This window comes from Coptis chinensis, chromosome 4, assembly GCF_015680905.1.
Source record: "Coptis chinensis isolate HL-2020 chromosome 4, ASM1568090v1, whole genome shotgun sequence".
Classification (NCBI taxonomy): Eukaryota; Viridiplantae; Streptophyta; class Magnoliopsida; order Ranunculales; family Ranunculaceae; genus Coptis; species Coptis chinensis.
The window spans coordinates 87,307,761-87,326,203 of record NC_141459.1 but is presented as its reverse complement, the minus strand read 5'-3'; the positions used below and the strand labels follow the sequence as shown (position 1 = coordinate 87,326,203).

General features: G+C 36.9%; 2 protein-coding genes across 2 annotated transcripts; both read left to right on the top strand.

Moving 5' to 3' along the window:
* The first annotated feature begins 3,939 nt into the window (after positions 1-3,939).
* Positions 3,940-8,843, top strand: LOC147505396 (uncharacterized). Its single transcript, XM_086604131.1, has 3 exons — positions 3,940-4,495; positions 4,569-4,856; positions 8,631-8,843. The coding sequence occupies exons 1-3, from the start codon at positions 3,945-3,947 to the stop codon at positions 8,632-8,634; spliced, it is 843 nt and encodes a 280-aa protein (XP_086460257.1). The 5' UTR covers positions 3,940-3,944; the 3' UTR covers positions 8,635-8,843.
* Positions 8,844-9,997: 1,154 nt separating this feature from the next.
* On the top strand, positions 9,998-10,736 carry LOC147505395 (uncharacterized). The gene is made up of 3 exons (XM_086605530.1): positions 9,998-10,114; positions 10,194-10,289; positions 10,404-10,736. The coding sequence occupies exons 1-3, from the start codon at positions 9,998-10,000 to the stop codon at positions 10,734-10,736; spliced, it is 546 nt and encodes a 181-aa protein (XP_086461656.1).
* The last annotated feature ends 7,707 nt before the right edge of the window (positions 10,737-18,443 follow it).

The following is an 18,443-nucleotide window of genomic DNA, read 5'->3' as shown; positions in this document are numbered from 1 at the left end:
GTTTCGGTTTTCATGCCATACTCGGTTTTCACTTTTAATAGTTACTTAAATTGAAATTGATATTCTTCTATTTCGGATAGCAAAGAATCTTTGAATCGGCTAAAGAGCACGTTAGTGGCCTGAAGCATCATTTGTTTAAGATCTACTTCGGAGTTACTTGAAAACATACAAACTATTTTGTATATAGACCGCAGCAGAACCGGGCGTTTCTAGGTAATGCGTATCAATTTAACTTCTTGTCACATTCGGATCGAGTTTTACGTGTTTTACATTCATCTTAAGGATCGGTCGCGGATATCCGTTCTTCTCCTCGTGTGTGGTAAAAGTTTAAGTTTAAGGGCGTGCTACAAAAATAATGCACCGATCACAATAATGCCATGTCGGCGACTTTGGCATCTAATAGAGTGTAGTTGTGCTAGATCGCCTATAGTTTGTTGGTCTCCTTGATGTCCTGTTCAGCATTTACTGAGAAACTATAACTACTTATGTGTTTTAACAGTAGAGTATGTGTTTTAAGACATATGTTAGGATGATTTATCGTAATAAATAGTACCCCTTCTTTACTTTGTTATTGCTATGCTTCTTTACAATTGCATATATGTTTCTAGACTTCTAGTTAGGCATTCTCTATTCGTTACCAATATCGATAAGCTGGTAGGGGTTCTCTGAAAGCGAAAAAAGAAATTGTGTATCTCCATATCTAGGCCTTAAACCCCTATGAAAAATTACGGTCCTTGTAGGCACTGTAGCTAGGTCGTTGGCCGGGCCAAGTTCATTGTATCTTGGCAGTCTTGAACTGCCACCATGTTCTTAGGTATTGTGTCTCTTAAGTTTTCCCAAAGTTCCAACTCAATAGAGACCAATTCTAAAGAACAAGTCCAACATAACCCTATATGTGCTTAGAACTGAACTACAACCCAACATACAAAGCCCTATCCATTCCTTGATTTGAAAGACCACTCTTTTAAACTCTTGAGCTAAGCTTTTCTCAATATCCCATATATCCCGAACCTCCGATTATGCCTGTGGATTCAGGCCCATAACTTCAAGGGATCACCTCTATAACCTAACAAAGGAAAAACAAGATCAAAGACTGAAGTTTACTTTGTTAAACATCTTTAGGCTAAAGAAATAGATAAGACCCTACCAATGATTTTAATTTGTTTTCTTTCTTCCATGAGACTTCGGTCAATTTAAAGACGTAGATTCATTCATTCATGTTCATGATTACATGTTCCACCAAATGTGACATGTCAACAACTTCGTTAATCTACTGATTTTTCGTTACTATATAGGCTGATTTGTTGGTGAATGTTATACCATCCAAAGTTGAAAGTAACAAAGTTCCTTTTCGGTTCTTTTTTTAGGGTGTGTTTCATAGATAAAAAAAGGCCTGGGCTAGAATATCCTTGTAGGGATGAGGGATCCAACGGTCCGAAAATCAAAAACAAAAATGAAAAGAGAGAATGTGAGTTTGTTTTTGATTTTCGAACCGGATGAATCACACATCCAACGATCTTGGATCTCGGCCCCTATGAGGATATCCTCGGGGTAGACGAACTCAAAAAAAAATTGTTTGGAAAGTATGTTTCTGAAAAATAGCACCTAAAAACATTTTTTTTTTCTGGAATCACTATGGACTTATTGTATATTTGTATATATTAGCCACTATTGATCTTCAGTTCTTCTATGATAACTGGTATTTTGACCAACAATGAGATTCAGTTGTCACGTTGTACGGCACACATAGTGATCTTATTATACACAATGAGGATTTTTGAATGAGCATGTGAAAATTTCATGAGTTTTAAATGGATAATGAAGACTTATTATTTTGTTTTTAGTTATTGATTGTTCATAATGTTGTGAAATAATATGTACTTATCTACATATTGCATTAAGTAGGGATGAGTTTGTCATGTCCGAATTGAGAGAGTGGATGAAGGAATCGATTGGGGAGTGATGCATATCTAGATGGAATCGAATCATTCCTTGAATTCATGAGGGATAGTTTAGGAAAAGGAACTTGGTCTTCTTGTCCGTGTGCCAAGTGTTGCAATGTTCGTGGAATGGTTGATCCAAAAACCATTTTTGTTCATTTGGTTCGTTATGGATTTGACGAGTCTTACACTACATGGTATTTTCATGGGGAGTCATTTGTAAACAATGTTGGGAATTTTGAACCTTTTGGTTCATCCTCTCATAACTCTCCTCAAGATACCCATCCTCAAGAAATTAACTTTGTGAATGAAGAGCTTAGGACTGTCCAACTTGATGATTTGGATGAATCGTAGATAAGATTAGTTCGGATGAAGATTTCAATGCGGATGAGATAAGTTCGGATGAGATTAGTTCGATGAAAATGTGGATGTCGATTGCCATAATGAACAATGTAACCAAAATCCAGTTAATTTAAAAAAGGAGATGAAGTTCAATAATTTGTGGGAGGATGTGAAGAGACCAATATATTCCTCATGCAGAGACAAGAAAAAGACTAAGTTATCGATGCCGATTGAGTTGATGAACCTCAAGACAAAACATCGGTGGTCCGATAATAGCTTCACAGAATTATTGGATACACGCTAAGAGATATTCTTCCCGAAAGATAATACATTGCCTCCTCGCAATGATATATGAGGCTAAAGGGCTGATTAAATCTTTAGGTATGGACTATGAAACAATCGATGCATGTCCCAATAATTGCATTTTGTATTGGAAAACACTTGAAGCTCTTCAAGAGTGTCCTAAATGTGGTGTGAGCAGATGGAAGAATGTTGAAGCTGTTGATCTTACAGACAAGAAAAAGGCTAAACCCGTACCAGCAAAAGTCTTGAGATACTTCCCATTAATACCTAGGTTACAAAGATTGTATAGGTAAGGCTTTGGCTTCAATACTTGTACGTTATCGCATTTACTTCTTACCCTTTGAATCAATCAGTTTTTAATGAAATATATGTATATATTTTTTTTTAGTGTTCCATGGATTGCGGAGAACATGACATGGCATTCGAGGGCTGTGGTTGACGAAAATAGAGTGAGACATCCAGTTGACTCTCTCAATTGGAGCACGATTGATGCAAAGTGGCGAGAATTTTCTCTTTGAGCCACGCAATGTCCGTCTCAGGACTTGCGGCGGATGGATTTAATCCGTTTTCTCATTCTAATAGTTCTTATTAAGTGTTGGCCTGTTATGATTGTTCCATATAATCTCCGCCATCTCTTTGTATGGTTAAACAGTTTATTATGTTGTCCATGTTGATACACAGGAAAAGTAGTCCAGAGGAAAGACATTGATGTCTATTTGCAACCCCTAATCTCCGAAGTTGAATGAGTTGTGGTCTCTGAGGCACCAAAACATCACGACTCTCATAGTAACACCACATTTACTATGAAAGCAGTTTTGTTGTGGGCCATACATGATTTCCCTGCATTTGGCATGTTATCGGGTTGTAAGGCGGGTGGAAATTATGGTTGTCCTCCATGCGTGAAAAGACATATTCAATTAGGTTAAAACATGGGAATAAGAATGCATATATGGGCACTAGGAGATTTCTTCCAGAGGATCATCCTTTTAGGCGACAAAAACCATTTGATGGGAAGGAAGAACATGGGGAAGCTCCAAGAAGATTGAGTGGTTCCGGGTAAAAAGCAAAGTGGAAAGTTTTGAAACGGTTTATGGAAAGGTAGCACGAAAGAAAGGGAAAAAAAATGTTGATGATGAGGGCGTGACTGCATGGTCGAAAAGATCAAAACTCTTTGACTTGCCGTATTGGGAGGTAGCTTAATTTTCCATTTCTTAATTTGGTTTGTCGTACATCATTATACATCATTGTAATTTGTGTGTTTTAAGTGATTAACAGTTCTTGTTTAGTCCTCACAATGTGGATGTAATGCATGTGGAGAAAAAAGTGTAGCCGAGAACCTTATTATGCACAATTTTGGAAATGGACAAGAGCAAGGATGGTTTGCAAGCACGCTTAGACTTGAAGGAGATGAATATAAAGCAACACTTGTGGCCAAAAGAAGTGGGAAATAAGTTGTTGCTACCAAAGGCTGATTTTACTTTATCCCAATCTGAAAAAAAATTGTTCTTTGAGACCTTAGCCACATTAAAGGTACCTATAGGATATAGTTCCAATTGGAAGCAACGGGTGAGCAAGGAAGATTTTCAATTAAAAGGCTTGAAGTCGCATGATTATCATGTAATGATGCAACAACTTTTGCCGTTATTACTCATGCATTGCTTTAAAGAACATAAGCAATTGCGAGTAGCAATCCGACAATTGTCAACATTTTTCAACATCCTTTGCTCCAAAGAAATATACCTCGATGAGCTTGAAGCTGCTAGACAAAGAGTGATTGAAGTGTTGTGCGTTTTTGAGAAGTATTTTCCTCCTTCATTCTTTGTCATCATGATGCACCTTGTTGTGCATTTGGCGGAAGAGGTAGAACTTTGTGGACCTGTTTGGTGTCGGTGGATGTATGTTTTCGAACGGTAAGTTTTATGAGTGAGCTATCTATATTTTTGTTATTTGATATGAGTAATATATGTTGTTAATTTGTACTAGGATGATGAGAGACTACAAGAGGTATGTAAAGAATCCAACACATCCTGAAGGTTGTATTGCTGAGCGTTACGTTGTCGAGGAATCAATAATGTATTGTATGGAGCATATGCCTGATGGTTCAAAGGGAAGCTACAAGCGAGGTAAAGAGAGATTCATGGATGACATAGGAGAGCTGACAAATGAGAAACCTCTCAATAAGAAAGGCGTATATAGATTGAGTAATGTGCAATACGAACAAGTACGTAGATGGGTGTTGCAGTGCTCAAAACTTTCTATTCCATGGCAAAAGTAAGTCTACTCTTGTCATGTTTATAATGTTATATATGAGACTGTGAAACTCTAAAGACCTATTTAACTTGTCTCTTATGTCATTTCATTGTAGGAAATACCAAATATACTTGCAAAGATTTAAACCGAAAGTGGTCGTAAGAGAAAAGGTAACACCAAAACACCAATGAGTTTTATTCCTTGGTTAAGGGAACAAGTATAGTTTCGGTTACCTTAGTAATCACTTAGAGTAACACGTAGGATCATGTAGTTCTTGCAGAATAATATTAGCTTTTGTGGATTTTTTGACGCTACAAAATGAAGAGGTTTCTCCCATCAAGAGACTTTACCGATGGTCCCAACTTCCAAACGATTTAGGTATAACACATACCAAGCCAATGGATATGTGTTTTCTTCTTGAATGGGACACTAACAAGACAACTCAGAATTCGGAATTAAAATGAATCACGATGACTAACTTTCGTGCAAGTGCAAAGGATAAGAAGCTCGTGTCGATGATACTACTTATTATGGGATCATTAGACAAATTCTCGAACTTCGACTACTTTGATTTCACTATAAGCTGTTTTTGTTGTGATTGGGTTAGGTGTGGAAGATAAAGTGAATGGATGTTACAGATCCGGATATTAATTTAACATTCGTGGATTTGAGCAAGTTTAAAGGAAGTTCGAAGATTGTAGATGAGCCTTTTATTCTTGCCTCACAAGCATCACAGGTTTTTTATTGCAAAGACCTAACGAGGAGTGGTTGGAATGTCGTGTTACATGCTCCAAAGAGAATGACTAGAGACATGGATGCGTATGAAAACCCTTTAGTTTTTGAGTCAAGATTGTAACGAGACACTTTTGAGTTCATTAGTGTTAGAAGATATGTACTTCTTATGTCCGAAATCTTAGTGACTTGATTTGTCATCTTGATTTGGTTTTAAATATCGGCTTATGCGAGGCAACATTTGGCAGTGTTATTGAAGCGTCTGTTACTTTATATTTGTTCCATACGCTACAATTTGCATTCTAAGTTTTGGATTACGTATCTGGGGCCTTTGTATGCTTTTGTATTGGCAGTGTATTAGGTGTTAATATTGTTTTACGTTAGTATGTTAAAAACGGCTTGTGTATGTATAATTCTTGACGAGTTACGTAAGTCGGTGTGGCTTAACTAATAAAGTTCTTCTTAGTTAAATCTGATTGCATGTATGTTATGGATGATATACTTAAATCTGATTGCATGTATGTTATGGATGATATACTTAAATCGATTGCATGTATGGCATTATTTGCAGTCAAGTATAGTGCTTTTCTTCCAAATTTGTGTTGGGGTTTTACGCTAAGTGTGTATTTGTTGAAATCCATAGGATCGGATATGTCGGGACGGGGAGAGCACCGAGGTACTTTCTTTTAACGTAAAATTTCAGTTTGATCGGTCATGGTATCCATGGAACTTCATGGCTGCACCCCTAACCGTTGCAAATGTGAGCCTGTATAAACCTCTCATCCAACCTCAACCTTCATAAAACCACAAACAACTATTACAATATATATATATATATATATATATATATATATATATATATATATATATAATTAATGTTAAGCAAAAACATATATAACTTGATAATGTTAAGTAAATCTTAGCATATTTTTTACTGTACAAGGATCATATCCTGAATATTGCCTGATAATCTGGAGAAAGAAAATGTACAGAATAAGTAGAGACTGCTGCCAAAGTAGGGGAATCAATGGGGGAGGTAGAGACTGCAGTAGGTCCATGATCATTATTTGTTGCTTTAAAGTTTATGTTCTGCACTACACTCAAGTAGTCCAGTTTGTGCTAACATATCAGGTTAATGTTGCATGAAATTCATGGTAATTTTGTAATGTGTCCCTGCTTGACGTACTGGTTTTGCGATATCTAAACAAGGTCTTTCCCTCACTAGTTACTAATATCATTCTACATAACAAAAATAACTTGGAACAAAATTCGTTTATAAACTGAAAAACTTATATAATTTAGATACTGGTTGCTGGGGATAAGTAGAGACTGCTGCCAAAGTAGGGGAATCAATGGGGGAGGTAGAGACTGCAGTAGGTCCATGATCATGAGTAGATCTAGGGGAAGTAGGAACATTGCTAGCAGGTGGAAGAACTTAATCAACTGATGGTACTTGAAGTGGGAAGAGAATCGGCCCGATTAACTGAGGTTGATTAGGAGCATCATCAGCAGTGGATTATTTGGAGTTACAGGAGGAGGTATCTGGTCTTCTGTGGGAGAAGTGACACCTTGTTCTGATTTTGCTTCTGCTATCCAAACTCTTTCACTATCTAGTAGAGGAGAATCTTCATGATTTGGACAATTATGAATCTCCAAATAGTTGGTCTGGGAAATGCTCCTTGAGTTCTGGCCATTTCACAGTTAACTTGTGTAGAAACTTCAAAGCGGAACGTTATGAGATTGATCTTGGTCAATCTCGAGAATCTACGCGATTCAGTGCTTGTATGTACAACATTCCCTTGTAGTCCACAGGGGTCTCAAAGGAGGCTCACGAACCAGGTTGATACCAAACAAGTTACGATGTCTTCATAGTAAATGAACCCGTTGAACTAATGACTTGTAGTTCATGAATTTTGAGGTTATTTTAAATACGTAAAATTTTAGTTTGTTAATGGTTGTTGCCTAATAGTCTATCTTTTATCCTATTAAGAGCTCAAAGCAAGCGGAAAAGAGGGCTAGGAAGACAATGTTATCACGTGAGGCTGTGATGGCTAGAGATCTCAACGGTGGCATACATATTTCTGATTCAAGTACAAAATTTAAATCTAATGAAGGGTTGGAAATTATAGGCACTCTATTTACTCAATACTAAGTTCTCTAGTCCTTTTATACTTGCAGACTCGAGGCCTTCCTTAGTATCGCGTTTTTTTGAGCATCTTGGGGGTAGGGATTTCCTTGCAACACAAATAAGAAAAACATTATAATCTATTAAATGTATTGCACTTGTACCTGATATCATAACTTTTCTTGATTCCAGGATCATCATCTAGTGATTCCCAAGTTTCTGGAGGTGGAGGTTCTTGTGGTACATATAGTATTTGTTCAGTAATTTTATTTGTTGATAGTTATTCTTTTATATATTCCCACGAATTGATTGACATATTTTTTTTGCCTCTTCATTTTATTATTTATTTTTATTTTATAGTCTCTTCCAAAGGAAAGAAGAAAAAGTTGAATTTGACTCGAACAGACTGTTGTTGGAGACGGTTCGAAAAGGATTTTCTAGTTTGCTTGGTGGGACAACAAAGACACATTGTCCTATCTCTTATGAGAGTTTCAAAATGTGCCTAGTCCAACAAAAACATAATCCTGGCGGCGTTGTGGTTAGTCTTACGCTCATATCCATTATGGTTCTCTCTCTTTTTGTTAGTGTGAGTCATTATGGCCTTTGCTTCATCTTCTTTTCTCTCTACCAACTTCACGCCCCCCATTTCAATCTCTTTCTCCAAAACCAACTCACTTTCAAGAACTTTCTCTGTTTACGCTACTACTACTACTACTAATGTTGGTTTTCGGTAGAGACCCGATTACTAAAAACTGGTCTTGAAATTACTAAACTTGGTATCTCTGATGAGATTGTTTTTGCTCTTGCTCGTCATGGGATTACTGAGCTGTTTCCCATTCAGGTACTTTGTGTTTTATAAAATGTTAAAGTATTGTTTTTTTTGTGTGGAATGGTGTTGTGGGTTTATGTGTAGAGAGTGTTGTTTTTGGGTTTTGTAGGTGAAAGAATGTATTTTTAGAATGTTAGAGTGTTGTTGTTTGGGTAAAGGCAGAAGAAAATGGGGATTGGACTATTATTTATCTAATGTATAAATATAAGATACATTAGATAAGGGATCCAGGATTTACCTTGTACAGGAAAGAGAAGTGGACTCTATAGAATGGCACTAACTGTCTCATGAGAAATGACAATGTATAAGGATATAAGGAGAAGCTAATGTACACGCACACCTAGAAGAAACAAATGTCACAATAGTCATTTTCTGTTACGAAGGTTTGCAATGGTTATAATCCTATGTTCTACTAAAACAGACAAGACTTTTGATGGAACCTTGGGTAACCAAATATATTGCAAAGGTTCGAACGAAAATAAAGTCCATAGGTCTATACTGTCTAGTATATAACTTCATTTATGATTCTGTACCTGTTTTCTATACTTTTGTACCTATAGCAGTGGAGTAACATGAAAGGGATAGTATTTATTGAAACATATCTAGAATAGGTACATTAACTAAAATAAAACAAGAAGGAAGAGAAAAGAATAAGAGATAATATTTGAAGAAAAAAACAAATATCTAAAGCAATAATAAGTACACAAAATTGCTGCTGGATTAACTTTACAAGCAGCTAGTCACTACTCATCCTGATTTACTATGAGATGAAAGACTTTTGTAGTTTTCTCTGTTCTAAATCTTCTACATAATAAGTATGAAGTTTGGAAGAAAATGATCTTCTATTCTATTCTTTGAGTTGTAATCATTCATGGCGTTGTAATTATGAACCTGTTTATTGCTCTGACGACTCTCGAACTTGACCAGCAAACGACCGTTGTAATTAACTAGTTTCTTCATAAATCATTACCTATAAATTTTTATGACATGTCAAAAACAGAAACTCCAGTTAGCACTAGTAAGCAGATTGTTATCATATGAAAATGTTTTTCCTAGTTTCTAATGTGTGTCACTGTGCATGTCCTAATAGCGATACTATAAAGTTATTTCTGACATCTTTTGGTTTGAGCAATCTTGTGAAAAGATGCAAGCCATTTAACTATAAATTACAAGATTGTATACTAGTATTCTTTCATTGTTAGTGGTATTTGGCATATAAAATAATCGAATATGTCTTTGTTTGATAGTTTGACCGTTTCAAATGTCTTTTATTAATATTAGATTCTTATACTGAAAAGAATACAATGTGGATGATGCATACAAAAGATAAATCTGAAGAAGGTCGCCAAAAGCTTTAGGGAGTTTAAGCATCGTCTCCGCGTGAAGTACTATGACAAGTATGACAATGGCGTCGATAGGAAAAGGAACTGCCCCCAACAGAGTGAAATTGGAAGAATGGGAAAAATTAAATGGATAATGAATCTAAACCTTCGAGAAAACTCATGCGGACAAAGGGCAAGGCGGCTAGAGAAGGCTGTGAAGGCTTTACATACATCGGTAGAAGGGGAGAGACAAGGGCCAGTCCATGATATGGTACTAATCTACCTTGTCAATTGCTAATTTTATTCGTAACACCATATTTACTTCTAACAGAGTTGGTAATGTTTTGTAGAAATCGAAAAATCCGAATGTTAAAGTGACTAGAACGGATTCATATATGGCTATCCATACTCACAAGGATGGCTCTTTTATTGCGCCAGAAAGGATGGTGAGTTTGACTGCCTATTTTCATTAATGATGAATCTGACCACCGCCTATTTTCTGTTCTCTTTTATATACTGCTTCTGAAATTTATTAAATGTCTAATATGTTGTCATGATAGGAAAGAATCAAGGCTATAATTGAGGATGACCCTGCTAGCGTAAGCTTGGACCTAGACCATGATCCAGTTGCTCAAGTGTGTGGCCCTGATAAATTTGGTCGAGTGCTGGGTATGAGTGTTGGCATATCAAAGACATCCCTTGCATCATCAGCTCCTGCTAAAGAGCAGCTTTGCCAACAAAAGCAACAACACTCAATGCTTGAAGAGCGGTTTGGAAGTTTGGGCGACAAATGGTCACCATCACTAAGATCTTGCCGAGACAAGAGAAGAAGTGGCGGTCAACAATCACATAGAAGGATCGTTGCAGATTCATCAGCGACGTCAAATGTATGATTTGAATGTGAGACATTGTGCCTAGGGGCTTGAGCTAATTTAGGAGATAACTAAATCGTGGTTTTGTCTTTGTTAACTTATTGCTTGTGGGATCCAACACGCTCACAATCACATGGTGATTCTTCTAGAGGGATGGAATTATGTGAATTGATTAACATGCATCGAGAAGTTGTTGCCAAGGGAAGGGCAACAAGGGCAAATATCATTCTTGATGCAACTTTGGATACCCCAATGGACATTTACAACGTCCATGTATGCCTTGTCATTGACCGCACTGAGCGCTTATTTGGATCCAAAAGAACATTCGGGAGCTACACCTTCCTACAAGTCAAATGGCGAAGGATTTTACTTTTTCTTTAGGTACGGTATTCTATTTATGCGTGTTATCATTTCTTTACTTCTTGTGTTTGTTACTTCTCGTTTTCTTTAGTCAGAATTCCCTACTCGTCTCTTCCTCCTTGTCTCTCAATCTGACTCTGTATAAATAAATGAAGTGAAAGAAGAAAGCGAATGAGCACTCTGAATCTGTCTCTTATCTACTTTCTCCTTTTGCACGGTGTTCACTCTCGCCTGAATTTCATCTAAACTAGAATTATCTCCCCGAATCGCACAATGCTATCGAAGTCTCCCCATTCGTCATACTACCTTCATCCTTTCCTCAAGCTAAGTTGTAGCTAGAGACTGAGATATGATATCAGCCGGAGAGGCCGAAGGAACATAAACAAACTCTAGCCGCTTCCCGCCAGCCTAAAGAATCAAGCCGGCAGAGGAAATCCATAGGACCCAGTAGGACTTTGTGAGTCCCGGAGGGACCATAGAGCTTCGGGGCGAAATTATGAGGCTCTTCAATGTTTTATTAGAGGACTTATTAGAGCTTTTTAGATCAAAATCATGATGTCCTAGAAAAAAACAAAAGTTTGCATATATATATATATAAAAGTAAACTCCCACTTGAGTTTGGAGTCTATCTGAAATCCACAACAAGTCCAAAAACAAAATGCTTCACTTCTCTCTTCGAAGAGGTATAAAATTTTATACTAGTATGTTTTAATCATTGAATCAAGGATCGATTGTGTATGGTATATTGCAGGTAGATCATTTAATGCATGGAAACCGACAACATCTCATTTCTCAACTACTACTAATGTTTCCCCAACTCCTCACACCTCTCCCCGTAAGTAGTTATTGTAAACCGTTGTTATTATTGTGTTTGGATTCAATTTCAATTATGTTTCTATATAAAGGTGAGATTAAGGAATCTACTTGGAAGAAGTCCGGTTAATGTGAAAGATGATGAAGGTGAGAAGTGTAGGTCCGAGCTGATCTCAATATCTTACACACATCCCCGGATGCTAAACCTTTACCTAATTGAGGCCCGAACCGCCCCCTCATGGAAATAACTTTGTGTAATTGGATTGTTATGTTATGTTATGTTATCTTTGTGGTTTAATTAAACATATTGATATGGTTTCCTTTTTCTAATGTAAACATAAACAATGAATGACATTTCTGTTGGTGTATGATCGTCTTGCTCTTTTATTTTATTTTTTATGCTAGTAATCCTTGCTTTTCTAGGTGTTTCAGATGTAGGATAGATTCTTTTACGAATATGCTCAAATGTATAGTTGATTATGTGCTCACTTGTAAATGCTCTTGTTTGTTGCCGGTCGTCTTTAGTATTGTCTAGGTTTGAGAGGGGATGGAAGTATTCAAGTGCTATTTTCTAGAATCCTGTGTAGTCATGGTTCATGTAAGTTACGACCATCTTCTTTGTCGCAAAGATGTGTCCTGCTTTGTTTTTAAATGATACAAAAGCTGCTGAGATGGTCTGCATTGGCCCGACAAGCTAAGCCGTTTACCATAAATAGTGGTGTTGAGCTTAATTGCAAGCTGGGATGGGTATCTCGAATCTTTGTATGCTTACGGATATGAGCTACTTCTGCATGCAGTAATAGTCTAGTTGATTGAGTTTTGGGGAGCACTTCATTTTTTCGGTTGACCACGAGGTTGTAGATTGTGTACATATAATTGAGTAGGACTTAAATTTATGGTCATCGATATATATATAATAGTTTGGAGCGTGGTGTTGAAGACAACGGGACTTGTAGCCATCGTCATCCAACCAGTTGGTCTTTGGTTAGGGGATAAGCTTAGGATCCTCAAATGGTAGGGATCATCTCACAGATATGGGATGATGCATTTACAGCCGATGTCCTCCAAATCCATCCTCAACAATTCCTTTTGTTGTATGAAGTCCGATAGGAACCTTTTCCAAATTCAAGAACACCTTCGTTTACTTCACCCCTCAATGACAAGTTGCACAATTTTCTTTTCAGATTTTAACAAAGCGCCAGTTTCTTTTTCGGATGTTGTTGTCACTAGTGTTTTGTTCTTTTCGGTCTCGGGCATTTAAAGAGTTCTGTTTTTAAAGAAATCTTATTATCTGTTTCAGGTTGAGGCGGGAAGTCGAGGATGGAGAATTCCATCAAGATCTGATGTATCTTAAAAGCAATTGGTACTAGAAGAATACACTATTTTCTGTTTTGTTTCTATGGATGGATATCCTGAACTTAGTACCATTTAACGACTAAATGTTTTGGTTGAGTTTTCTGTTTTGAGTTTTCTCGTTGTAAAAAGTACTAAAAGAAGCTGCGATGGTTTGTTAGTAGGAGCTGAGTAACTTCTTGATGGGAACCTTTAACTGTTGCTATTAGGCTGAGTCGCTGAGTAGGCTATAAAATTGTTTCTATTAGCCATTTGATGATGGATGAGAACTGGGCTTTGTCTATTACTGCACGCTTCAAATTTGTTATTACTGATGTCTGTTTATTACTGATGCTCTACAGAACTGTAGGGGCATTTTTTGGCCCTGATTCAGCCTTTTTAAAAAAATAAATGAAAAAAAAAGACACTTGTCAAGTGTTGTAGAAAAAAAAAGACTGCAAAAAAAAAGGGTCACCATACGACACCCAAAAGTGTCTTTTTTTTGGAAAAACGACATCCAAAAGTGTCTTTTTTCAACAGATATGGTGTAGTGGTCGATCTGCAAGACCTGAACCAATACGGGTCAGGACCTAAACCAGTTCGATATCAAGATCTCTTTCAGTTCGTGACATCTAGATGAAGAGTCATATAACGCACAAATATGAAGGGACATACATTATAACCACAATCACACTTTTCAAGAAGCCAAATTCATCACACATTGATAACATTATTGAAGAGCTCGATTTGACAAGAATGAAGAGGAAGAGTCACCAACTTATCTATAAAAGTAGAAAAGAAACTGTTAGAATAGTTGTATGAACACAGCAACTAAAGTAGAACAGAAGGAACAGTAGCAATGAAGAAATAAGAACAGCGGTAACTGGGAATAACCAAGGCGCGGATTAGGCTGTCCTTAAGGAAAGATTTAAGCCTTCCAATGGTGCGTAAAAGGCAATAGTGGCGTCTTCCTCACAGGATTCAATGGTTAACAGGAGCTGACAGGAAGAAGAGAAGAAGAAAAGGACTGGTTTGAATTTTCTGTTTCTCTGAGTTGAGTTTCTGATCAAGTTTATTCTCTCTATGGACTCACATTCCTATTTATAGAGGTTAGGAGGAAGAGAGACCAACTCCTAATAGAACACTGAAACTTGCTGCTCAAGAAAAAAACAAAACAAGTTTAGGCTATTGGTCAAACCACTACCCACAACAGTAAGCCCAAGCCCAAGCCCGAACCCTACCCGATGTGGTGGATAACCAATGTGGGACTATCTACTATGCACTAAAGTGGAGAGAACACCATTTGTTCATCTCCTCCACTTTGCACACACACACTAGTATTTAGAAATACACAAGAGATTCCAACAGAAACTACGTCAGACTTGATTCCAGTTCACCAGAGAACTGAATACGTAGGCAGTTTGTTCATACATGAACTCAATCAAATATCTAATCTATTTTCCATTCTTGACCTGTAAGGCTAACAACCAAAAAAAGATATTTCAATAAAAAAATCTTTCAATAAATGTCTATTTTTATCTCAGGGGATTAACAGGACATTACAAAGTGTTTATAACTTAGCTCTAATTTAGGTGAAGAAAGGAGATGGTTTTGGTTGATGGAAATGACTGCTCTTCATGAGTAAGAAAATGCCTACATACGTATCCAACACTGTGTAAGTGAGACTGGAATCAAGCTAACGTAGTTCTAGGGTTGGTTTTTATGGTGTTGTGAACAAGTGGTTAGTAGCACACATGTAGTGGTTTGGACAGATGTACTGCTAGGATGAGCCGTCCTCACTAGTTTCACGTGTGTGGTGACTCAAAGTACTAGACTGTTTGAGCTGGCATAGGGAGAGAGTAGGATTAAAGGTGTAATGATGGTAAGATCGAGTGTAATGATGACGAAAGTGTAATGATGGTGCTGATTTGAGTATTATGGCGGGTAAATGCTCGATGTAATGATAGCAATGATGAGAGTGGCAGGTGATGATGTCATGAGACGAAGTTGAGTGACAAGTCATCAATGTTGATCTGATGTCGAGTGATAATCATTGATACTTTGACGAATGCGCGAGTCATTGAGCATGGCGAGTGTTTGTATGTTTGGAGTCGAGTTGGTAGAGTCGTGTTCATCAAGTGTTTGCTTGATAGGATATCCCTCACACAATCAATCTCAGGTGGAGAACTAATAATCTAAAGTTTGGATAAAATATCAATATTTAAAGTATATATCTAAGCCACTTCCGAGTGATGTCCAATAATATTGAAAATATATCCAAGATATCTTTGGTTATGTAGTCTACCAAAAATTAGTAGCTTTACTAGCTAAATGATCTTTTTTATTATTATTCTTAGTCAGGACATGAACTATGTTTGAATATATCGATCAGTTACCAAAAAATATATGTATGAATATATTCTGGAATCATTAGCAATCAGGGTGTGAATTGTTTGTTGCTAACCGCCTAACCCTAGCTCTTATTTTTATTATTATTAACTTTTGCTTTCAATTTTTGGAGAATTTGGATCACTTTTCAAAAAAAATATAGTAAGTTTGGAATTACCAAAAAAAAAAAAAAAGTTTGGCTTACTTGTAAATTGTAATAGATGACCAGATCAATTTAACTGCCGATGTAACCTTATTTGATGACATATACACACCAAGTCAGTGAAGTCACCAATGATCCCTTTGTTGGCATTTTAGAAGCCATGATACCACGAATTCCTATTGTCTTAAATAAAGATGATCTCATCCGTGACAACTGCTTGAAGTCTGGATGTAATCAAACTATCAAAGTAGGAAAGCTTTAGATCATCAATGCCCAAGTGGGACATTTGGAACTGTCCAGCTTGAGCAAAATGCGCGTCATTTCGTGCATGTCAACCAGGAAAAAGGCAGTCAGCGAAAAATAAAAAAAACACAGGAAAAAGGCAAACAAGTGTGCCAAATTTTTAGTCCCTAACTCCGTAATTGTTTCGGAACATCATAAAATGCATCTTTTTTTGGGTGAAGATCATAAAATGCATCTCGAGCATCTCCATAAAGGAAATAACCTCAATAGTTATAAGTGTGTGTGTTTTTTTTGGTTAATCATCATATATATATATATATAAGAAAGTCTATTTTACAGGTTTCTCTCACTGTCCAGAATTTGCCCAAGCCATAGAGGCGGGTTTATTACCCATTCTTTAGGAGCAGGAGTTGATTTACCATTACAAGCAAACAAGTGAGCCACGTTATTCCCAGTTCGGTTGACCCATTGTGTACAGAAGTTATCCATGTTGGATAGTAATGCTAATGCATCATTAAGATAGAGTTGAGAAGTCCAATCAATATTTACAGTCTTTTTCTCAAGCGGATTTTCCGTCAATAACTAAATGACACGTGGACGGAAAATGACATGGAACTATAGATACCCAGAATGAGACGAGAACTATCGGATTAGTTATGGAAATAAGTAATCTCGTGTTTATCAAGAGTGTTTCATAAACATGTGCTAGTCACATGACGGACTGTCTCTGGAAATAACAGTTTTCCAAGTCGTTAGGAACTGATATAGACAGTTTCTGAACAGAAAGAAACTGAGGAGGACGGTCCTTGATGATAAGGAAGGAATCAAAATAACATATCTCTAAGAGTTACCTTTTGGGCGTAATCTTCTCGTACATGACGGGTTATTATGACCTAAAAGGAAACTAACCTCTGATAAGATATGACTCAGATTCAGATTTCCAAGAAGAGAGAATTCATAATAGGAAAGTAGAGTCCAAAGAGGAAAGGAAACTCACAAGCAGTGAGGTTAACCCTAATCGTAAGACTCCTAAGACTTCTCCTATATAAACAATAGGAATTCACTCTTAGGAACTATGTGCAATAAGGTTTGATTCTTCTAAATAGATAAGAAGATACGTAGGCAGCCACAAGGCGGTTCAACCCTGATCATTCAATCATCTCATCCCTTTTCCATTATTAATCCCAAAGTTTTTCATCACACAGCACAGAAGAAGATCGTAGGATACTCAGAAAATCCCCTACATTACTGATAGTGCTGGAGCCAGTTTCCACTTCCATGTTCTTGTGGTTGAACTTCAAGCTCTAGTGGATGGCTATGAGCATCCCCCTGCTTTCTGCTTCTTCTGCAATATTGTCTCGTCCTGGTTCACATCCTGCTGCCAGGAAACATCCATTAGAGTCTCTAATTACATAACCATAACTTGACTTCCTTTCTTTGATGAAAGAGGCATCCACATTGAGTTTAACATAGTTTACAGCAGGTGGTAACCATAGGATATTAGGTACAACTACGTTAAGTTACGAATTGGTTCCTGCAAACACTGTATATTTTCTGGACAGTTAAAGAACTTTGTAATAGCATTGACACTTTAAAGAAATTAGGTCTTCTTTGTTCATGATATACTAAACATCTCTCTGTCCAGATGTTATAGTATAAAAGTACACTACACCATAACAATCTTTTTGTGACGGCGTCACAATTTGGCGTCATTTTTTTTTGTGACGCCATTTTGGCGTCACTAATCTAATCTTACATTTTAAAAAAATAATAATAATTATTTGCTCTCATACATACACCCTGTAGAAATGGCCATCTACAGTGATCTACAAACCAAGACAACACATTTAAAAAACAAATAGCTCCATAAAATGCACAAATACACCATCACTCATTCAAAAATATAACATTCATTCTATCACTGTTAAAATTCTCTAGTCACTAGCAAACATAAACACTAAGTACTTACATTTTTTAAAAGAAAAGTACAATGCAAAAAGTATATTACATTGTGCTTACAACTAGCAAGAAAGAAAATCTTGGTAGAAAGTTTCCAAGTTGTTGCAGCTAGAAAGAATTGTGGATGCTACTCCAACATCAACACCATCTACAAGGGTTTCACGGATCACCCCAACCCTTAGCCCCTTTAGAGGTTTAGATTCCAAGGATTCAGTTGGAACTAACTGAGACGCAAGATTCGGTATCTCCTGAAAAATGAAACAATATGTCACAAAGAGCAGTGCCATTCACCCATATATTAAAATCTAATATATTGTACATACTTAGAGACTTAACAAAACAGGCTCAAAATTTCAATAAATAAGTTAGGCTGTAGAAGGATTGTTGCACACACATAGAGTCAACAAGATTCTTAGGCAAAGACCTCAAGAAAAAATGAGAAAACTTACACGCTTACTGCTAGTAGCATC

Coding starts and splice junctions, on each gene's coding strand:
- LOC147505396 (XM_086604131.1), top strand. CDS start 3,945: ATGGACAAGAGCAAGGATGGTTTGCAAGCACGCTTAGACTTGAAGGAG. Junction 4,496..4,568: donor TGGATGTATGTTTTCGAACG/GTAAGTTTTATG, acceptor AATTTGTACTAG/GATGATGAGAGACTACAAGA.
- LOC147505395 (XM_086605530.1), top strand. CDS start 9,998: ATGAATCTAAACCTTCGAGAAAACTCATGCGGACAAAGGGCAAGGCGG. Junction 10,115..10,193: donor AAGGGCCAGTCCATGATATG/GTACTAATCTAC, acceptor AATGTTTTGTAG/AAATCGAAAAATCCGAATGT. Junction 10,290..10,403: donor TTATTGCGCCAGAAAGGATG/GTGAGTTTGACT, acceptor TTGTCATGATAG/GAAAGAATCAAGGCTATAAT.